Source organism: Pygocentrus nattereri, chromosome 8 (genome assembly GCF_015220715.1).
Source record: "Pygocentrus nattereri isolate fPygNat1 chromosome 8, fPygNat1.pri, whole genome shotgun sequence".
Lineage (NCBI taxonomy): Eukaryota > Metazoa > Chordata > Actinopteri > Characiformes > Serrasalmidae > Pygocentrus > Pygocentrus nattereri.
In genome coordinates, this window is record NC_051218.1 from 10,401,837 (window position 1) to 10,425,973 (window position 24,137).

General features: G+C 38.9%; 1 protein-coding gene across 1 annotated transcript; it reads right to left on the reverse strand.

The window, feature by feature from the left end:
- Nucleotides 1–12: 12 nt before the first annotated feature.
- On the reverse strand, nucleotides 13–9,126 carry chrm2b (cholinergic receptor, muscarinic 2b). Its single transcript, XM_017689727.2, has 3 exons — nucleotides 8,937–9,126; nucleotides 2,842–3,680; nucleotides 13–2,011 (listed from the first exon to the last, which is right to left on the reverse strand). The coding sequence occupies exons 2-3, from the start codon at nucleotides 3,638–3,640 to the stop codon at nucleotides 1,440–1,442; spliced, it is 1,371 nt and encodes a 456-aa protein (XP_017545216.1). The 5' UTR covers nucleotides 3,641–3,680; nucleotides 8,937–9,126; the 3' UTR covers nucleotides 13–1,439.
- Between the last annotated feature and the right edge of the window lie 15,011 nt (nucleotides 9,127–24,137).

Consider the following 24,137-nt stretch of genomic DNA (forward strand, 5'->3'; position numbering starts at 1 on the left):
TATTGCAAACAGTCAAACAAATGAATGATGTCAAGAAAAATACTGACTTATCTACTCTTTTGTAGACTACCTTTTACAGTTCATGTACAGTTATTTTCTGAACAAAAATCCACAAAAAACAGATTATAAGCTAAATGATGTTATTGCTATAAAAATCCATATTAGCCTCATGTAAATGTAAAGTGGGGGAAAATGTAAACACATCTGCAAGCCCCAGGTCAGTGTAAGTATAAATGCTCACTTATCAAGAGGGAAAACGGTGCTTCCTAAGTTCCAATAGTTGGAAGTTTAACATTTGGCTTATTTCAAAATTGCAGAGCTGTATCTGAACTACCTTGGACAGACGAGCTACATCTTGTGTATGCTCAGCATTTAGATTAATATGACGACCTACAGTGTGGTCAGATTTCTTCCTGCTGTAATACGCTATAAAAAAAAAAGATATTTTGAGCTAGAAATATGTATTTCCATCCTTGAGTGCTTATTTAAAATATCTTTTTGTGTTACACTAATTAACATAGTTTTGCCCAAAAACTGGCATATGTTTTAAAGCCAGGTTTAAATGGTCCAAGGATTTTAGACAGAGATGCACAAGTCGAAAAAGATTTCTGAAAATGTTAACACGAGTTCATATCTTTAAGCTTTGGAGATTTCTCCAAACGCAACAACTGAGGCCCTCCAAACATATTCCATGTCCACAGTTCACCACACATAAACAATTTGGATGAAATCCAGTGATCTGCATGCTAAAGTCTTTCCCAGTGAGCCTAAAGAACACATCCTGAATTTATGGAGCAATGCATTACATTCATTATCACAGGATGTTGACCTGAGTATAGTACTACGTTGGATGCATTAGATCAAGGGTCTGTATTCATAAAGTATCGATTGAGTATGTGACTGTTTAAAAACCACTAGTATAGTAACATTTTGTGCAAATGATCTCACTGTTCCAAGTGATCAACAACATGTAGACTAATTTCTTTTGGATGGAAGACATTTTCAAATGAAACCTATCACATTCAGTCTGGTCAGGTCTTAAATAATTATCTCTGTTGAATAGCAGGTTGTGCATGTTTTGGTAACAGCCAGTGTCCCATACACACAAGCACTGCAGAACTGAAAAGCTAAATGAGCTCACATATAACATCTGTGCTTGTATTTCATGGATCCCTTTTTCGGGTAGGTGTCCCCGATTGTGGGCTGCTATTCATGGTTTTCCTTCTCTATTGCATCTGATTTACATTTCCAATTTGAATGAGGTGTGTTCCTCTCTAAAAATGTGAATGCACACTCATTTCATCATTGTTACCTGAAAAGAAGAAGTGAACAGGCCCCTTACTCTCAGACAATTTAGGAATACGGACCCAGAACTTTATATTGTCCATTTTAATACAAAATATATGCAGGCTTTGACCATGAAAGGCCTGGTCATTGTTTTATCTGGCTGTGCGAATGTTTTTGTACCTGCACATCAACAGCTGTTTGAAGGTGTTCTTGAAGGTTACATTGCACAGAGCATAGCAGGCCGGGTTAACCGTGCTGTTGATGTAGCAGAGCCAATAGCCCATTACCCACATGGAGCTGGGGATGCAGGTAGAGCAGAAGGTGTGGATCAACACCATCACATTATACGGAGTCCATGTGGCCACAAAAGCAACCAGGATGGCCATGATGGTCCTTGTTACCTTCTTCTCTCTGGAGGATGCACTCTTCCTCTTCTTCTTGTGTGGAGGCATGAGGATCAAGGCCACCAGACTCTGCCTTTCCTTGCTATGCTTGGTCTTCTCATTCGCACTGGCAGGTTCATAACTATTATCTCCGCTCTTTCTGGCTGAAGTTCCAAAACAAGTTAGTTTGGCCCATCTTGCTTTCACTTGGGATGAGGTTTTACTTGGAGTGCTCTTGATGACACCATTAGTTTCTACGGAAACCACCTCCTCATCTCTTTGATTGGATGAGGCCAAAACGCTGCCAGATGTGGAGTCATTTTCACTTTCTCGGTCCTCACCTGGGGACAGAGTAATGACGTTTAACCCCTTAAAATCCTGGGCTTATTACATATTAAGGCTTCAGCAACTGCCTGGACTTCGAAGCAAACTGGCTGAGCTATTCTTAGGTTATAGAAATATGTGATAAAACTCTGGGCCCTGGTCGTGCATGGGTTTAAAGCTTAATGTCTACATTGTTGCCATATGTCAGATTATTTTGGCAGACAAACGCTTCAGTGAGCTTTGGGTATGTTTTTCAGAAGCATCATAGCCTTATAAATGTACTGTACAAATTATATACTTTCTATCTTAAAGCAATGGTTTTTGGCCAAAAATCAAATGCACACAATTTGGCCCAGATGTAGTTGATTAGCCAAGACATGTTTGGTGTTTGAAGTTTGTTTCTTTAGTTTTGTACTGGAGCTACATGGCTAACAAGTATACCCCATCAATTAGCATTGTGCAAACTGCATTAATCATCACACTGTTGTCTCAAACTGCATCGATTTGTTAGGTAATCTTAAATAGGACTGCCTATGTGGTTTCTGACACTGCCAAATCCAGTTGCAGCAATAGCAACAGCTGTCTTTTGGTCTATAAACTCTGTGTAAGATTACTTATCAACACAAATTTGTATGCAATATGCAGTTTTCTTGATGCTAAATTTGTGGCTGTAAGCTTCCATTACTTGTCAGCTACATTAGTCTTGTAGCTCCAGTCAAAATCAGAAGCACACACCAGTGGCCAATCATGTCAAATTACATTTGGAATAAAAGGAAAGGGTTTCAGTTTGGATGCATAATCTGTTAATAGTGTTTCAGAGCCATGATTCTTTTGGTAAACTCTTTACCTGTAGTAGCGTCAGAACCACTTCGCTGTCCTCGGCTCACCATGTTCTCTACTCTCTGGTTTTGTGCTCTTCCCTCGTTCCCCTCTGGGACTGACACAGACTGAATCTTGTTCTCCTGACCAGCTCCAGACACCTTCCGGCTTTCTCTCCTCCTGACGCGGCTGCGGCTGGCTTTGGAGATCTGCCAGTACAGCACACTCATGATGACCACGGGCAGGTAGAAGGCAGCAATGGCAGTGCCAAAGGTGACCACTGCATTGGAGAAAAACTGAATGTAGCACTCATCCTCCTTCACAGTGCGCTCACCCGCAATGAACTGCCAGAAGAGGATGGCAGGAGCCCACAATACAAAGGACAAGATCCAAGCTGCTGCGATCATCAAACCTGCCATTTTTGTAGTCCTCCGGACCGGATAGGTGAGTGGCTTGGTCACACAGAAGTAGCGGTCAAAGCTGATGATGAGGAGGTTCATCACAGAGGCGTTGCTGGCCACATAATCAAGAGCCAGCCACAGGTCACAGACAACAGGCCCTAAAGGCCAGTGGCCAATCACATTGTACACCGTGTAAAGGTTCATGGAGAACAGGCCAATGATAAGGTCAGCACATGCTAGGCTGAAGAGGAAGTAGTTATTGACCGTCTGGAGGTTCTTATTGACCTTGATGGAGACAATGACAAGAACGTTGCCGATAATTGTGATTAGACTCAAAGAGCTCAGTCCTAGAATGATGAGCACCTTCTCGGCTGGTGTAAAACGGCTGGTCTCATTGGCAGCAAAGCTTATATTCGATGTGTCCATCTTTACGGGTTTCGAGTGGTCAGGATCTCCACATCACGACCTTAAATACAGAATGCAAAGACGTATCACAGTTATTCTCACACTGTAGAGATTCAGTGTTCATAAACAGAGATTGTTTCCTATGATTGCAGCTTTCGCTCTGACATAGAATTTCCACAAAACACTGATGAGCTGTCCTGATTAAAAACTAATGTTCGGCCCTTAGAACACCCCACCCCCTACGTACACACAGCCTGCCTCTCCTGTTATTAAGCAAGAGAAAGTCTGTTTGCCAAACATTCTTTTCAAACAAAGACAGGGTGACACTACACTTAATTCCATTTTGCACAGCATGGCGCCAGATTGATATCGAGTTAAGAGGGACCAGACGTGTGTGTGTCTGCGTGGGATGCAAGGGAACACAAAGGAAATGTCAAAGGTGTACAAACAAGCACTGTATATTTCATATATTGCAATCGTCTATAAACATGCTATGTTCTCAGAAATATAGAAATTAGCTTCATGTGCACTGATAAATTACCCCAGTTTTCTATAAAGTAATATAAAGGCTATATGTTCAGACTTCATTCATCTAATATACTGGCTTTCCTTTTATTTATTCAGTATAGACCCTAGATCAAACATGTTCGTGCTCTGCTTTCAGACTGTGTCGGGTTAATCAAAACAGAGTTTATCAATGTTTTTTATGGCTTTATACTCACAGGTTAATGGGGTGCAATAGCGTGTTCTGCAGATAGCACTGCAGTCTGCTCACCATCATACTTTGGAGTCTATACTTGACAGTGTAAAGAACACCGGTCTGATTCATGTTGGTGTGATTCGTGTTGGTGTGTGTGTGCTGGTTTTCATACATTTTCAGGGCAAAGAAATACAGAAACAGAGCTAAACTATAGATTCTTTAAAAACCTTTAAAGAAAAGATTTCATTGTTTTCATTTAACTGTTTAAAACTGAAAAGCAAAAACATTTTTTAGTTATTGAGGTTAAGATTAGGGCTGGTTTTGTTTTCAGGTTTAAAAGATTCTTATTGCTTATTGCTAGTTACGTATCAGCGCTGTCGGAATAAAACGTAGAATCTCTTTCATTTTTCAGTTTTTTTTACATACTTTAGAAATGCCTGTTGTTTTTTATGTTGTGTGTAAATTTCATGATGAATGGACCAAAATGACTTACATTCTAAGTAAAGTACGTTTTTCCTTTTTACTGTAAAATTATACAAGGTTCTGACAGAAGCAATACATAAAGTACATACAGGACAGATTAATATTACAAATCGCTCACTTATATCGAAGATATATTCATACCTCATGGATATAAACGTACATTGCCTTACTAAAATCAAACAAACATGGGAGGCTGAACTGGGCTTCCATCTATCTGAGCAATCTTGGGAAAAGGCTATTAATAGTGTACGCTTTGTCGCACCTTGTGCCAGACTAATTCAGTTTAAAGTACTGCATAGAATTCATTGTTCTAAGTCTCGATTATCTAAATTCTACCCTGGGGCAGTTACTGACAAATGTGAGAGGTGCTCCACTTCTCCATGTGATCTAACCCATATGTTTTTTTTCGTGCCCCAGTATTTCAAAATTTTGGTCAGATTACTCTGAGATAATGTCTGAAGTTATGGTGTCAGTATCACTATCTGTCCACTCATAGCAATATTTGGTCTTTCCTCAGGATTGCCTACAATTTCACAGGCTCAGTCGGATGTTATAGGTTTTTCATCATTAATAGCGAGACGCTGTATACTGTTGCTATGGAAGTCCTCTAAACCTCCCTCGATTTCAATGTGGCTCCGTGACATGACTCATTTCCTTAAATTGGAGAAAGTTGGATTTACTCTGAGGGGACATACTTCAAAATTTTATGATAAGTGGAATCCCTTCTTGTCATATTTTGATTCGCTGAAATCTTTGCCATCAGAATAATTTCTCCTCCACGATACCCCCCCCCCCTTTTAAATGATTATTATTATTATTAATTATTATTATTATTATCTATTTTATTTATTTATTTATTTATTTTTCTTTTCCCCCTTTTCTTCCCTCCCTCTTCTATGTTTTTGTCCTGCTGTGTGAGTATGTGTGTGTTTGTGCGTGTTAGTGTGAGTAAGTGAATTGGGGTTATGTTTAAAACAAAAAGAAAAACTGAGGTTGTTTTTATTCAGTGACATTTGAATTGTGTCTTATGACATAATGCTGGTATGTCATTTTTATGTGAGACTCCTTAATAAAATAATAATAATAAAAAAATATTACATATCGCTGCTGTTGGAAAAAACCTCGTATCTCCATTTTTGTTGTTTTTCAGTTTTTCACGTAATGTGAAAGTGCCTGTTACCCTTTATATTGTATATAAATTTCATGATGAACGGACCAAGCAAAGGTCTCAAAATGGACTTGGAAAAAAGTCTGCTTCCATTGACTTACATTAAAAGTACAATATGTTTTTTCCTTCTCCTGTAAAGTTATCATTTTGGAGAGGCTTCTGACATTGTTATGCAGTGGTAGTTACATATTGCTGCTGTCAGAAAAACGTATCTCGATTTTTATGTTTTTCAGTTTTTGACATAATTTGATGCCTGTTGTCCTTTACATTGTGTGTAAATTTCATGATAAATGTTCAAACAGAAACGGCCCAAAAGTACTTGGAAAAAAGTCACTGACTTACATTAAAAGTATAGATTTTTTTCCTTTTCCTGTAAAGTTAGCATTTTGGAGATATGAGGTTTTGCTCCAACAACAGACAACAAATATCAATTTGTTGAGTATTTACTGTCTTCACACTTCTGCTTTAATAAAGCTTCCATTCTTCTCGGGAGACTTGCTTTCAGTTTTCCCTTGCTTCAATCTGCAGGGATATTTTTCTACACCTCCAACGCTCAGTCTTAAAAGCTGCCTGCATTTTCTGCTTTCCAAGATCCAAGTAATCCCACACACTTTGAGTAATGTTAAGCTCTTCCATTTCACAGTAATGACAGCTACACATCCTTTCAGACCCATAGAGCTGAGTTGTCTTCTCATAGTGGAAGGATGGACAGAAACACCTGAAGCAAGAGTCTAGCTCGATTTCTCCTTTCTCTCAAGTCCCATTTAATCTATAAATTGTAATACTTACAAATTTGTAAACTCCTGTTTCCCCTGAATTTCATTATGCAAGCCCCAAACATATCTTCTGAAATGAAATAAATGGTCAGTCACTGCCTTTTGTGCAGTATTGTGTTATATAATACATATGTGACATGTATGACTTAATGTCCTGACAGTGCATTAAAACAAACCTGTGTGTGTGTGTGTGTGTGTGTGTGTGTGTGTGTGTGTGTGTGTGCGCGGGGGGGGGGCTACAATGACCAGCATGCATTACCAAAGTCAGAGGTTTGAATGTCGGCAGGAAGAAATCAGTTCCACATCTTTGCAGATGCCACGGTTCATGCTTGTCTGTGTATGGTATCTAAATCTCCAAAAGCTAAATAGTGAAATACCAGGCCTGTTGAGATAGAGACAGTGCTCATAATATTATGGTGAGCTACTGTGAAATGACATTGGTATGTGAATTAGGTCTGTCATCTTGCTGGAGCACTTAGTGTCTGGCTGCCATTTTAAAGTGAGAGTGATAACACAGCTCCTTGTTTCAACATTTACTAATGTCATTTATCCCCCTTACCTACAGCCACGCACAGGCTTTGTAGTTGTTCCCAGTACAAAGTTAATGGAGTCTGTTAATGGAAACAAAAATGGTTCTCATGTTAAGTTTACTGAAAAATGTTAAGTGAACATTTACTCACTGAATAGGCAAGTACTGTTACAATGACCGCCATAAGGACCAGCTCGAATCGGGTAAAAAAAAAAAAAACAGTTTGTTTTTTGTGCGTGCTCCCATCTTTTCAGTTATACAACATGTTCTGACCGACAAACAGTTATGTGAGAAATATCTCATGGACGTGGCAAAGAACTGCAATATGAGAACCGGTTATAAAATTTGTTCTCTAATGTGCATGTGTGCCTTAATAGACATTATTTAGATTGCTTAAGCTTGTTGTTTCAGTTTCTATAACAGTAATGGCCCTCTAATAACCCAGCTCTGTTAACAGTACCAGTTACTTCATTAAAAACCATAGTAACAGTGTAACCACTTTAATAAATCCATGAGAACCGTAATTACTCAGTTAAAGCCCTAGGAACTTAGCCACGGAAACTACGTTTTGTTGATTTCCTAACTGAAAATAAGTTAACATCCTCTACAAAGGACATATTTTAGTCTGAAGTATCTATGTATTTGCTGAGCTTAAAATATCGGGGGAAAAAACGTAAAACACAAAACTTAAACTGTGCCATAACTTTCGCATAGGGCCACATTCTATGCCCCCCACATATGTTAATTTTAGCAAATAAACTGTGCATAAAATGTGCAGATGTGTGTTCATTATAGAGGATGTGTACGTAGACAACCACCAAAATATGTCATTTGACTGTGAGCTCCCAAACCTTTGCATATGACTGCATATGATGAGTTTGTTTAGAAGGCTGCAGAGCAAATTCCCCTTACATTAACATTGTAGGTGTCAGTTCAACACTGGAGATTTTGTAAAGGCAATGGTCATATATAGAACCATGACACCATAAAAAGCTATTTGAATGCTTAAATTGTTCTCTGGGAGCTTAAATGGTTCTTCTCTTGGATGGAAACCTGTTGTATATGGTTTTGTGAAGAACCTTTAAAATGACTGGTTCTATGTAGTATCAAAAAGGGTCATAGTTACAAGACACAGACGCTTTTTTATAGCAAATAACACCCTTTTGTGATTCAAAACAGATAATGACACACAACAGAGGGTATAAATATAGTTAGTATAAAGTTAGTACTAACCCCACTGCCTGCACTCTTCTAGGTCTTGAAGTAAAGCTAGAAAATAGATGATGATGGACGTGACAAATGTAAGGTTGTACTTAGTTCAGAGTTCACGTAAAAGACACTTCCTCTAACCCATCAGCCAAACCAGCCAGCTTCTCTGATTATATCTGATATATTTAATCTAAGAAAGCCGTTGACGAAACCATGCTTCTTGCTGGAACTTTTCCGTTCTACCTTAAATGGTGCAGCAGTTCCATTCTGGCGCATGAGGCTCCAGAATACCCAACAGAGTCTGGCTGCACCATTTAAGGTGGAACGGGAAAGTTTCAACAAGAAGATGACTGTAGCTTAGTCTGAACCTACTTCACAGCCTAAAACAGACAGCTAGCCCCATTCTGTTTGCCCACCCTGACAGTGGCAGCAGATACAAGGCTTTCTCCTACCTTTTCTCCCTCCTTGCTGTCTGTCATCCCTCCATTTCAGTCTAAATGAGGTGGGCGAAGGCGCTGCTGCGGTCTGAGCGGCAGCTCGACGTGTGTGGCGTTAGCAGTGAATGAAGCGCCCTCAGTGAGTAACGATGGACAGAGGGGAGAAGCCCACTCTGCTCAGAGGGCGTAGACACACAGATGAAGAGACACTCGTAACTTGTTTTTTCTCTCTTCGAGTTCTCAAGAGCACAGTTCGAGTAGTAAATTCAATACGTGTAAACAACGTGTCTCCTCAAGACTGTGAAAACCAGAAGGAAAGGCGACGTGCATGAACAGACCCATTTACTGAGCTCTGGGTCGTTAAATACGAGATTGATTCAAATCCTTGAGCCTTGAGCCACCGATTTTTGAGCAATCCTTCTGTATAATTCAAACGTTGAACATCCAGGGTGGTTTGATATGAGATGGCTCAGTTGTAGAGGTGATGGTTGCTTAATGTAGTGGGTAACACCTCTGCCTTCTACACTGTAGACTGGGGTTCAATCCCCACCTGGGTAAGCGCCCTGCACTACACCAATACGAGTCTTTGGGCAAGATTCCTAACACCACCTTCGCCTACCTGTGTGAAAAAGTGATCCAACTGTAAGTCGCTCTGGATAAGAGCGTCTGCCAAATGCTGTAAATGTAGAGAAGCTTGGACTGATTTTTCTTTACAGTGGTGGTGATAGGAACCAGGGGTCGCAGTGTCTACAACACAAATGTAGCCAGTTTGTTTACTATCCTAAACCACCAGGGTCTTCTTAGTTTTTCATGCTGGGGGGGGGGGGGGGGGGGGGTTGTAAAGTAGTGAAACAGGTGAAAAACATATTCTTTACACCTTACCCTGCATGCACCTCTCCTTCATTGGGTATTAAAAATACATCTTAGGCCAAAACCATCATAAAACAACGTCTGGGGCATCAGGCAGCACATTCATAACCATCTCATGTTAAAGCTTTCTGTGAGGGAGCTTTCAGAGGTAATAAGCTCTGCAGACGTCTGGTTCCTATCACTACCACTGGGAACAATTCTGACTTCTTTACATCTGAATGATTTAGTTATGCAGAATTTTTAAAAAGTGAAAATGGTGGAATAAGCCCTTTTCATAATGGGCTTTTTATTTAATTGTCTCAGTTTGGTGTTTTATTTATTTGACTTTACTGTTTTAATTGTGTTATTTCTCAAATTATGACCTTTTAATGATTATTGTATTGATATTATATATGCAACACTTTCCGTTGTAACTTGTATGTTTTCACTCACATGACTGTTGGTGGGCAGATCATTGTGTGGTTGTACTAGCGAGGCCCTATATAAGCTTCTGTTGGCATGGCTGTTTTGCCTGATAAAGAACATAGTGGCTGAAACGTTGCTGTTATAAACAAGAGAGCTCTGTTTAAACAATGTGTGGATATTTATCTTCTAGTTTTGCTGGACTGAGAATAGTCCACCAACCAAAAACATCCACCCAGAAGCATCCTGTGGTCAGATACTTACATACTAACATGCCAATATGATGTCAGAGTCACTGTGGTGCTGAGAATGATCCACCACCTAAACAATACCTGCTCTATGGTGATCCTGACCACTGATGATCATTGATGAACGGGGCAAAGTTGTTAAACAGACAGTGAGTGTACAAACAAGATAGGTGGACATGATGAAATGAACAGTGTGGGTTTATGCGTGAGGAAATGAATTTGCTGTTTCCTCTGTTTGAGTTTGGTTCCTGAATCTTTTGGTTAGGTTTAATTTTGTTCTGTTTTGTTGGTTCAGCTTTGTATTTGCTACACGTCTCATTTTTGAGCTTGTGCATTTCATTTTTTACCAAAAGGTCCCCAAAAAGAGAAGAACAGAGCCTACCTAACCTCAGCTGCCACACTGCTATACTACAAAGTTTCATTACAGTTCTATAAGGTACTCATCACTTGAGGAGTTTTTGGGACCTGATTCATTGGTAGCTGCATTTGATTTCTGCTAAAGTCATTATTTTTTTCTGAAGTATAAATAATATGTTTGGGATTATTTTAGAAAGATTTTAGAATTAGAATATTTAGGAATTATTTTACAGAAATATGGAATTCACAGTTTGGCAAAGAATTCATTCATCACATTCATAAAGCACCATTTCTAAAAATGTAAAACATATGCTACCCAAAATTAATCTTTTCATGGTTTTCAGAGGGCTACATACTTTTTTCATGTCCCGGAAATGTATAAAAGAAGGAAAATTAGATTTCTAATTTAGAGATTCTTGGAAAAATGGTTCTTCAGAGTTTTTTCTGTAAGATGGAAACTTATACAGTGTCTGTAAATGTCATGATAAAGGAACCAAAGGAAATGACCCAAAATGACTTGGAAAAAAATCTGGTTCCATTGACTTACATAAAAAGTAAAGTATGTTTTTGCTTCTCCTGTAAAGTTATCATTTTTATAACTTTATAGGTATAGGTATAGTACTAAATACTATACTACGATAAATACTACGATATAGGTATAGTACTAAAAAGGGTTCCACAATTCTTAGATGTCGTACAACCTTATTTTGGAAGTATCCAACCATTTTTGCCAAAAGTGAATTGGAAAATTGTCTCTTTTTATCTTTTTCTTTCCGTTTCTCTGCATGCTTGCATTGTTTACTAATACTCTTGTTAATACAGCTCTACATTAACTGCTCCTGATTGTCTGCTGTGGTTCTGTTTCCTTTTTCTTTGTTGACAGTGTAAAATCTTTAATGTTTAATTCGCCTCTGACAGTGTACCTGGAAATTCTTCCACATGCAGTCCTGTTAGTGGTCTGTTATCTCTTGCCAAATTTTGCTTTGACATTGAAACTGTGTCTGATGCTAAGGGCTTAGCCGTGGCGTCCATGATGGGTCACAGGCCTGCTTTCTCACAGCAGGCCTGCTGCGCGGTGGTGGGATTATAAAAGTCCTGTTATGTTTTATTGCCCACAAAGAAAATGTCATTGAACAACATGCATTTATAAACTTTTGTTTGGGGAGATCTTGAACAGACCAGGTCTAGCTAGGAAAAAAGTTGGCTAAAGACATTAGCCAAGCTCAATCATGATCACTGGCATAGATGAATACGTTGCCCCGTCATGAACTGGTGGAGATGATACATATTTATACGTGTTTATTTCACCCAAAGATACATATGTTGGTGAGAAGTGGGAGGGAAATTCCTCTGCTGTAGTGATTTATGACTGACTCCAGCTGGTCTTTAAATAGGCCTCCTTCACTCAGAGTTCAAATGTCCACCTCCAACAAACACCACAATGTAAATGATGCCAAACCAAATGGGGCTGCACTGTGATCAAAGTGGCCACTGTTCTGTCGGTGTACGTTTACCCCATTGTTCAAGCAAAGAACATATCAACAGAAGCCTGGTTATGAATCTCTTGTTGGAAAGCATGGGGTGAAGCCATGCTGAAGCATGCCAGCTGCACAGTGGAAAATTTGTCAAAGTGCGCTGTCCAAACATCTCATTACAAGTGCCGAGACACAAGGCAGGATCCTACTTTCCGTTAACAAATTGCTCATCGTGTCCGTGGAGTGTTTTGGGGCCACAGACCATCAGTGGTGGGATTAAAATGCCAAGCTTCTTACTTTAGCAGATTGATAGGTGACGTTGTGACATATTTGACAATGCACAGTTGGTGTTCATGTGCACTCTGGCCAAAATGAAAATATAGCCCTTGCTTCATGCCTACTCACCTCCTACAGTGGTGCCACAATTGTCTCAAGAGTGAGACTTTCTGGGTTAAAGGTTTGACTTGTTTTGAAGGCGGGTGGGCTTTTTGAAATATATATGTATATAATATTTTCCCTCTAGCTGGCTAGTGCAGAAAGAAGCCAGATAGCTAATGATTTGCTAGGAAGCTGAATATCATCTTCATGTTTATTAGCCTTTACATCAATGTTGGGGGGGCTGGTGTTTCTTCATGGTTATATGATGTATTTATTTGTGAATTTATGTTTCAGAGCGTAGCTGTTAAAGTGTTGCGAAGTGTCTTCTGTATTGACGTAAGTGCTAAAGGCTGGAATCACACCATACCAGTTCACTAAACACTTCTGACACATTTGAATGTACTGTATACCGTTTGGAGCCTTGCTATAATCATCCATTACTACAATCACAAAGAAAACTACGGTGTCTCTTTCACAAATGTCTTCCTTAGTTTCTGAGAAAGGTCCTGAGTCTACGTCAGACTCATGACATGTTCTTAAAGAGCAGCACCTTTGTGCTCTTGAGTGTGTGTAGATTTTGTTCTTCTCTAAGAGCAAATCCTAAATACAGTGGTGGACAGTAAGTAAGTAAATGTAATTTGTTACTGTACTCATGTACTTCTTTCGGATTTCCATTTTGGGCGACTTTTTATTTTTACTTCACTACATTTCAATGTCAAATATCTGACTTTTTACTCCACTACATTTTGCAAAATCTGTCATTCCTTTTGGTTTTTGTGTGGATAAAACCATAACATGTCAAAACGAAAGAAGCGAACGCAAGAACAACAATCAGCAACAATGAGCTTGTTTTGACCTGTTGGTCATACCGACCCAGTGCAGCACACGGTTCAATGTCAGTGCAGCAGTGTAAAAATTTGGGAGAGTCTGTTCAACATAAATGATGAACTCACTTAACTTTGTGTAAACAGAACACAATACAGAAATATGTACACACATGCAGTCGTGACTGACATGTTTCTTTTTTCTAAATTTATACAAACACAATTTCATTTTATAGTAAATTAGTTTTTGCTAGTTTATGTTTATGAACAGAGACCTGCAGATGCAGTTTAGTAGAGGAAACTCATTTGTGAATCTGAGTTTAAAGCAAGTTTTTATTAAACTTGTAACTTAAGTTGCAAATAAATCTTCAGCTGAAACTTTGCTTGTTTGCAAAAAGATATTTCAGAGCCACTCGGTTCTCCCTGATGGAAACTGTTTGCCTTCAGTGTTTTGTGCTTCTGATAATTTTAATAGACATCAGTGTCACAATAATTAATGACATTCTATTAAAGTGTTGGTGTTACAAGAGTGACACTGGAGTATTTTCATCAAAAGTGAGTTAATGAAACAGAGTCTTGTAACAAAAACAGTAACAGGACATTAGAGTCATAATTAATCTTTTAGTACATTTACTTTCAATACTTAAGTACATTTGAAGGCAAATATTTTGTACTTTTATTCAAGATCTCTGAAGGTCTAAAGGGAGGAACTTCTACTTTTACTGGAGTAATATTTTACCTTGGGTATCTCTACTTTAACTCAAGTATATGATTTGTGTACCTTGCCCATCACTGCCTAAATAAGAAAATATTGGTGAATGTCAGACTCGTCAGAAACGCTGCGTAAGTCAGTTTCTTCTCAGGAGCGGTTGCCCGATGTCCTTAACACCCAATGACTTAATCCTTTCCTAGCAGCAAACCTAAGAGACAAAATAGATGCTGAGCTCAAATGCTACAACTGCACTGCCACTCTTAATATGGAATTCCAGTAATTTGTCAAAGTATCTATGGAGCCCTGCTGGTGACATACTGTGATACGTGGCCACAACTTAGTAAGGCATGGGAATGATATAATTATGCCTTGATCACAGCTTAAGAAGGCATAATCTCATTTCCACACCTTTCTAAGTTATGGCCATGGCTTAACTATTTTGTTCCCACACCTTACTAAGCCGTGGCCACGCATTAGGATCTTGTTTCTACGCCTTTCTAAGTTCCCATGCCTTACTAAGTCTTGTAATTCAATCGTTAAGATGTTAGAGTCACTCAGAGTGGTTTGTTGTGAATGGCTCATTATAGATAAAGTAACAGTGGTGGTGATAGGAACCAGGTGTCTACACCACCAATGCAGACGTTTTACTCTCCAGAACAGCCAGTAAACCTGCACATCATCTGAGTGTTATAGGTAATGTTGATAATGGTGAAATAGTGGTAAATCTAACAACGAAAAAAAATGTAGTCTCTATGGAGACTATTTTGCCTCACAACACCCTGCATGTACCTCTCCATCATGAATTAATGTTTTTTAAATACATTTTAGGCCAAATCTTGTCTTATTGTTTCAGATATCAGACAATGTATTTGGAACCGTTTCGTGTTGTGCCTTTGTTTGTGATGTAGCCTTAAGAGACAGTGAACTCTTCAGATGCCTGGTTCCTATCATCACCACTGTGAATAGTGAAAGTGTGCTAAGAGTGAGACTGGAAACTTGAACCTGCCAGTGGCTCCTGATTCTTCCTAGAACCATACATCCAAGCTAAGACCCATATAGGAACCTTTATTTTTAAGAGTGAAAGAGAAATCTCCATTTCAGCCAGTTATACTACAGGGTAAGGTATTTTCCATCCATCCATCCATTTTCTAAGCCGCTTCTCCGTCAGGGTCGCGGGGGGGGAGCTGGAGCCTATCCCAGCAGTCTTCGGGCAAAAGGCAGGATACACCCTGGACAGGTCGCCAGTCCATCGCAGGGCAGACACACAGACAGTCACTCACACCTAGAGACAATTCAGCACACCCAATTGGCCTGACTGCATGTCTTTGGACTGTGGGAGGAAACCGGAGAACCCGGAGGAAACCCACGTAGACATGGGGAGAACATGCAAACTCCACACAGAGAGGACCCCGGTCACCCGGCCGGGGAATCGAACCCAGGCCCTCCTTGCTGTGAGGCGACAGCGCTACCCACCACGCCACCGTGCCGCCCGGTAAGGTATTTTGTCAGGGCTTTATAAAAATGTATTAAATCTGTTAGAAAAAACAAACTCTCATGTTTATATTTGCTTTTATGGCTGTATAAAAATATGAAAATGATAATCATGGATCTAGTTATATGTGTCTACAAGTATTTACAAGAACTGCTATTGAGAAGTTTATTATCTGTTTGTGTAGAAAAATTAGACATACACAGATAGTGAATTCAGTCCAAACACTGAAGGGTGGAAGAGTCCAGTAACAAGAATAGTTTTTATTTCATCATTTATCAAACATCATTTAACCAAGCAAATCAATGCACTATGCAGTGCCTGGAGTTTACTGCGGAGCCCTGGCCTCGACTTAGTAAGGCATGGGAATAAGATTCTAATGCATGGCCATGACTTAATAAGGCATGAGAATAAGATTCTAATGCATGGCCATGACTTAGTAAGGTGTGGGAATAAGATTCTAATGCATGGCCATGACTTAGTAAGGCATGGGAATAAGATTCTAATGCATGGCCATGACTTAATAAGGCATGAGAATAAGATTCTAATGCATGGCCATGACTTAGTAAGGCATGGGAATAAGATTCTAATGCATGGCCATGACTTAGTAAGATGTGGGAATAAGATTCGAATGCATGGGCATGACTTAGTAAGGTGTGGGAATAAGATTCTAATGCATGGCCATGACTTAGTAAGGCATGGGAATAAGATTCTAATGCATGGCCATGACTTAATAAGGCATGAGAATAAGATTCTAATGCATGGCCATGACTTAGTAAGGCATGGGAATAAGATTCTAATGCATGGCCATGACTTAGTAAGGTGTGGGAATAAGATTCGAATGCATGGGCATGACTTAGTAAGGTGTGGGAATAAGATTCTAATACATGGCCATGACTTAGTAAGGTATGGGAACGAAATTCCTAATGCATGGATATGACTTAGTAAGGTATGGAAACAGGATCCTAATACATGGCCACAACTTAGTAAGGCATGGGAATAAGATTCTAATGCATGTCCACGACTTAGTAAGGCATGGGAACAATATCCTAATACATGGCCATGACTTAGTAAGGCATGGGAATACAATTCTAATGCTTGGCCATGACTTAGTAAGGTGTGGGAACAAGATCCTAATGCATGGACATGACTTAGTAAGGTATGCGAACAAGATGCTAATTCATGGACATGACTTAGTAAAGCATGGGAACAATATCCTAATACATGGCCACAACTTAGTAAGGTATGGGAACAAGATCTTAATACATGGCCACGACTTAGTAAGGTATGGGAATGAGATCCTAATGCATGGACATGACTTAGTAAGGCATGGGAACAAGATCTTAATACATGGCCACAACTTAGTATGGTATGGGACAAGATCATGCCTTATTAATCTGTGGTCAATGCTTAATTATCTCATTCCCACATCTTACTAAGTCGTGGCCATGCATTAGGATCTTGTTTACATGCCTTATTAATTCGAGGCCATGGCTTAATTATCTCATTCCCACTCCTTACTATGTTGTGGCTACATATTATTTTTATTTTCACGGGGTGTCTCCAGCAGGGCTCCATAGACAGCACTAAACATGAGACACATTTGAGAAAGGTAAAGAGAAAACATCCTGTGCCCCCTGAAGACCCTCCATGGCTGGAATTAAGTGCAGAAATCTGTGAAGTTGGCACATTTCAGGCTGCAATTAAGGCGCATGTACTGAGAGTGAGAGAAAAGCAAAAACTTGCACATTACGACTTTCACTTATTATAAGTGACAAATGATGATGTAATCCTGATTATGTATTACAGTTCAACCAGAACCACGTTGTAGTTTTCCGAAATAAAAGCAATTCTTTGTAGCAGTCTCTGAGTTTTGTGTGTGGTGCAATCTGAGCGCTGCCCATGGGAGATTTTATAGTAAACCCATCTCACACTGTATTTTCACTGATGGCCACTGTGTGGCGATGTTGAACAAGACACTTTTCAGAGTCTCTCATTCGCTTAAAATGTCAAATTGGTCCAGTGTGACAAACTGTATTTCAGATTTCAGAATAGTTGTAAAATTATAACAATCAATAGTCTGCAAAGCATTACTGATGGAAAGATTTGGAATTTGAAATTGTTTCTGACCAAATGGAATATTTTAAAGTTACACTACAAAAGAATTGTGATTACTTCATTTAAAATAGGTAGGGTATAAAATTGACCTTCTTAATGAAATAGCAATGATTAGTTGGCCAGGTAAAGGAAAAATGCCTCTGGAAAAAAATTCATCATTTGATAATTATTTTTGTCCTCTGTTTCTGGCAGAAGTCAACATTTTGATTTAGTGCCTTAAAACACTGACTTACTATGCCAAACTAAGGACTTACCTCCAAATTATTATGAAATGTAATGATTCATAATTTCACTGTAGTCAATTAATGTAGACTTTCATGTTAATAATTTAAAAATCAGTGTCATCGTTTTGACGTACTAGGTCAACATGTGCAGAACACGGGTCACTATTTACAAGATACTAAGCCAAAGCTTTGAGATAGTAGGTCACTATTTTGAGATATTAAGTCAAAACTGTGAGAAAATAAGTCACTATTTCTTATTTATTATGAGACATTAACTCAAGTTTCATATAATACTTGCAGAATCAGAAGAGAAGTAGGGGATTTTTCTCTCCTCTACCTGGCAGGAATAGGCTTCCACAAAAAAAAGTCTACATGCATCACCCCAGTAAAATTGAATAAATTTAACACAAATATTCCTGATTTATGCATGAAATGATTGCATTACATGTGGGGTTGCAATGTAGTCCTGGAGTTCTGCAAAGAAGTGTCTCAATCTATTTTCCACATGGTGCCTATAGATCTACCCAAATTTTTTATTTAGGGTAATGTCTCTGACAGTCGCGTTATTGGAAGCAGCACTCGTACGTTTATTTGATACATGTATTCTAGATGTGAGATGCCTGATAGCCGTATTTTGGAAAAGAACAGAGGACCCCTCCCTTATGCAATGGATAAAGAATATGTTCTATTGTCTGTGGATGTAACATATGTTAACATGTTAAAAGGCAAACAGTCTAAAGTAAAAAATGCATGGAATCCCTTCTTATCCTATTTATCACACAGAGACATTGTTGTAAGAAGACAATGTGTCCTGAATCAGTGTTTATCTTTCCCTTTACTTGTAATATTTTGGAAGGCGATCATCACCCTGCCTAAGGGCTTCTTTATGCTAATTGCCAATAATCTAGGCCCACTATTGAAATGATCTGCTATCTAACTGCTATAGACCTAGTCTACCAGCTGTTATTTATTTATTTATTTATTTTGAATGAATTAACTGATGGAAGAAGGGCCTGGGTTCGATTCCTGGCCTTTCTGTATGGAGTTTGCATGTTCTCCCGTGTGTGGTGGGTTTCCTCCCACAGTACAAAGACATGCAGTCTTTGGCTCTAGGTGTGAGTGAGTGTGTGTGAATGTATAGGTGTCCCTGTCTGCCCTGAGATGGACTGGCGACCTGTCCAGGGCTGTTTGTTATCCCAAACAGCCCTTTCACTTTAGGAATATATCAACAGATCTGATAATAGTAAAGCTCTGTCATTTCTCCAGATCACTACCTGACACACTGTTCCTCACATCTCTCATAGTATTCTGCTATGCTTGATACCTAATTCAGACACATAGTGAATGTAGAGGAGTATCCAGACACCTCTTCTAATTTATGAAATCAGTAACTAGATGGTCCACCCATTGTTGACGCAGGTGTTCAGTTGCTCTCTCACAGCTTATATATAGAAAAGCACTGACCAATAGAATAGGGTGCTCTGGAGCAGCCACAGATGAGTGTAAGGTTGCCAAGCGTCAATTGGAGAGGAGTGGAGCATTGGATTTGCATTCGCGGAGCTCCATCCAATGCCTAGGTACTGTACCAATACCTAACCTCACTAATGCTCTTATGGCGGAATGCAATCAAATTCTCACAGCAATGTCCCAAAATCTAGAAGATTAGAGAATGATTATTACAGCAAAGGGAGACTCCCTATTAATACCCTTGATTTCAGACGAAGTGCTGGATGGAGGAAGTTCAACCTGCCCCAGGAGCTGATCGTGTGGTTCTACACAGCCATCATAGTGTCTGTCATCACCACGTCCATCACAATGTGGGGCAGCTCAGCCACTAAGCATGACCACCTCCACAGACTGCAGCACATCATCAGATCCACAGAGAGGACAGTTGGGGTTAAGTTGCCTACACTGCTGGAACTGCATGCCTCCGGAACCAGGAAGCGTGCAGAGAAGATCTCCACACACCCCTCTCACCCTGGACACCACCCATTCCAGCTCCTTCCCTCAGGCCAGCGCTTCAGACAGATAAGGATCAGCACACCCAGGCTACAAAGGAGCTCCTTCCCACAAGCCATCACTCTCTTGAACAGTTCAAATATTACACAAAAACATTCCAGCTTCAGACTGCACTTCTACATATACTGGTATACAGGTTCAAGTTTGATTCCATCTTCTGGAACTGCTGTCTCAAATCATTGTTTGTTCTAGCATCTTACTTACCTGCCATATTACCCCACTTATCTGACTGTCACGTCATTGATCCCTTTCTCTACCACTATACACCCTTTAACTGCTGCTGCACTCAGCACTTTAACTTTAGACCCATACTTTGCACATTGTATGGTATACAGGTATGATTGTGTGTGTGTGTGTGTGTGTGTGTGTGTGTGTGTGTGTGTGTGTGTGTGTGTGTGTGTGTGTGTGTGTGTGTCTGAGTGAGTGATGGTAGGCCTGCATGTTTTATTTATTTTATCTTGTTATATTTTATATTAATTTAATCTTATTCTCTACATGTGAATGTCTGTCTGATACTGTGCACTGTGAGCTCCTGTAACTCAAACCAAATTCTTTGTATGCGTAGCACGCCTGGCCAATAAAGCTTGATTCTGATTCTGATTCTGATGAGCGTGTCTACAAACTTTTGGACAAATTCAAACGAGCTCCATGTTCACTGCAGCATTTTGGTAAAGAATGTGCTCAAGCTGTCCTGTGATCATTGTCAAAGTCATAAGTAAATGTTGCCTAAATAGAAAAGTAGGTCTTGCCCCTGAGGCTGGAACATCCTGTATTATATTTGGTTAAACACACTGTGATGACACTCCTTTGAATGTGACAGTTCATACAAAAAGAGTATGACGGAGTCACGATTGAAATCCATCATCATAATGCCGACCCACAACTCAGGGCAGGCTGATCGGCGTCTCTTCTGCTCCGTTGTGGTTGTTTAGTAAAATACACCTGCCATTGGGCATATAGGAAAACTTCACCCCCTGGTTTGCATGCTTAACCCATTTAAAATGTAAATAGCATGTAAAATGATGAGGCCACGATGATGAGAATATTTCCACGGACAAGGGGATCTTTTGATATGGTTTTACGGCATCCATGTGATTCTGTAGAATCTGAATGTATTTGAATTTGTTGTGACCAAAATGAGTAGATGCCAGGCTTCCCTTTGCTCTGGGGTGGCATCAACTGGAGCTTTCCAGCAGCGATCTTTCTTACAAGGATTTTTTGTTGCCCAATATCAAGTGTATAGAGTGTTAGCAGAGACATGGCACCTTTTATATATATGTATATATATATATATATATATATATATATATATATATATATATATATATATATATATATATATATATATATATATTGCAGACATACGTACCCATATATACATATATGTGTGTGTGTGTGTGTGTGTGTATAATTTTTAGCCATAATCTGCATATTCACCTTGTTGGGGCATCATTTGCTGCAGTGGTTTATCAGCTGTATATGACCCTATTTATTCATCAAGTTAGTAAAGCTGGAAAAATACTTTATAAACTAAAAACAATCACTGTAGAAAGATCACACAACTTATCCTGACACTTCACCAGTAGGAAGCCTACTTAAGCCTTGGTAATTATAGGTTTAGTGCTATTTACTTACAACCCCACATCCAAAAAAGTTGGAATGTTGTGCAAAATGTAAATAAAAACAAAATTCAATGCTGTGCAAATCATTTAAACCCGATATTTCATTGAAAATAGTACAAAGACAACAAATCAAATGTTGAAATTGAAATTGTATTTTGAATTTGATGCCAACAACGTGTTCCAAAAAAAGTTACAAAAAATGCTTCTAAAAGAGCATTTTAACAATGCAATTGCTCTGTATTTGGAAACTGAGGAGACCAATTACTATAGTTTTGAAAGTGAAATATTTTCCCATTTTTGCTTAACAAAGGATTTCAGCTGCTGAAATTCAAAATTTCTCAGTTTCAAGATTTGATATGTTGTCTTTGAAGCATTTTCAATGAAAGATAGGGTTTTAATGATTTGCACATCGTTGCATTTTGTTTTTATTTACATTTTTCACAGTGTCCCAACTTTTTTGGAGATGGGGTTGTAGTTCCATACAAAGTACAACCCTCAATTCCAAAAAAGTTTAAACCGTATGTGAAATGCAAATACAAATAGAAATCATTTAAGTATTTTAATAAAAATGGTACAAATACGATTTATGTTGATAATGTTATTTAATGTTTTACCTTAAAAACTTAATTTTTTTTGTAAATCTATGCCCATCCTGAAATTGACACCTGCAACATGTTCCAAGAAAATTAGAACAAAGCATGGGCAATTTTAGACTTGGAAAATTTGTAAAATAATAATAAAAAAAATCTTAAACAGGTGATGAAATCATGCATGGGTATAAAAGGAGCATCCAAGAAAGGCCTAGTCCATTATGAACAAGGGTAGCTTGAGGCCAAGGGTCAGTAAATAATCTAACAGTTTGAAAACAACGTTCCTCAACAAGAAAATGCAAGGATTTTAGATATTTCGACCTCCATGTTGCATGATATTGTCAAAAAAAATCCAGATCTTTCTCCACAGTCTCTGTACATAAAAGGCAAGGCTAACCTTCAATCCTTGGATGTTGTGTTCTCTGGGCCAAAGAAGCAAAAGACCATTGAAATTGTTACCAGTGTAAAGTTCAAAATCCAGGGTTTGTCATGGTATGGAGGTGTATTAGTGAGTAAATTTGTATATCTGTGAAAGCACTATTAACACAGAAGGATTCATACACATTATGAGGCAAATATATTGTCTTCTAGCCTTTTTCAGGGATGTCCAGGCTAATTTCAACATGACAATGACAAACCACCTTCTGCATGAGTTACAGCAACAGGGAGTGCTTGATTGGCTCAATTAGCCTACCTGTCTCCCTTTAAAAACATGAGGCACATTACAAGCTCAAAATGCAACCCCGAAAGCCACACATGGATAATCCCCAAATGATTGAGTGCTGTGAAAAGGAAAGGTGAAGTAAACATGCTCCTGCCCCAATATTTCTGAAATGAACATATATATATATATTTGAAATGATCAATCAAATTTGAAATGAACATATATATATATATATATATATATATATATATATATATATGTAAAAATCTAAACAAAACAGTAAAGCTCATAAAATCAAACATCAGATATCATGTTTTTAATTAATACAGGTCAAACTGAATTTGTTTCTGTTTTTATTAGCATTTCACACATTTATTAGCATTGGATTTGTACATTTTCCAATGAAAAGGCTTACTTCTGCTCTGGTATATTTGTGAGGAAATGAATTTACTGTTTCTCAGTTCCATTTTATACCTTCACGTTTATGGTTTGGGGTTTCATTTCATTCTGTTTTCTTGGTTCAGTGCCTGCACTGCTCTGGTGCTGCTCACACCTCCTGTTTTCAAGCTTTTTGGCATTTTATTACACACCAAATGAATTCTCAAAAGAAAAGAATAGAGTAAAAAAAATACAGTTCTTATGCTGATAAATACTGGCTGCACTGAGTTCCATGGCAGATCTACAGGGAACTCATTACTTGAGGAGTTTCTGGATCTGATACTTTTTGCTCAAGCTGTTTTACTCAGATTTGGTAGCTACTTTACTGCATCAGTGTTTATTTAATTGAAGGAACTATACTTTTACTACAGCCTGGTTTTAGGCATCTCTATCCACCTATGTTTTACCTGTATGAATTTTGGACAGGTAGTGTGGGTTGCCATTTTTAAGACCACTTGACATGTTTGGAGCAAAAGTGGACTTCCCAACCCTGACCTGATCATGAGGACTATTTCCAACCAGCAAAGGGTTCTGCCACAAACTGACCCATTTTAATCCACGACACACGCTTAGGCATGCATGGGCTAGTTCGGGACAGTGCAATCGCGAGTGGATCATGCACAAGATAATTTTCCAGTTTAGCTGCTGCAGATCAAAGCATTTAGATGACTTTTCACCACAAACAAAGTGAAATATCTATAATGTGCATGCCAGCTGGGAAGAATCTAACCAGTAAGTGGGTCGTGCACAAGCTTTTTCCCCCTTCGGCTTGCCTGGTGCACATAA

What these genes read in the sequence shown, in the direction of transcription:
- chrm2b (XM_017689727.2), bottom strand. Translation starts at nt 3,640, where the DNA reads ATGGACACATCGAATATAAGCTTTGCTGCCAATGAGACCAGCCGTTTT. An exon ending in TGGTTCTGACGCTACTACAG is followed by an intron (nt 2,012 to 2,841) that starts GTAAAGAGTTTA and finishes CTCTGTCCCCAG; the next exon opens with GTGAGGACCGAGAAAGTGAA.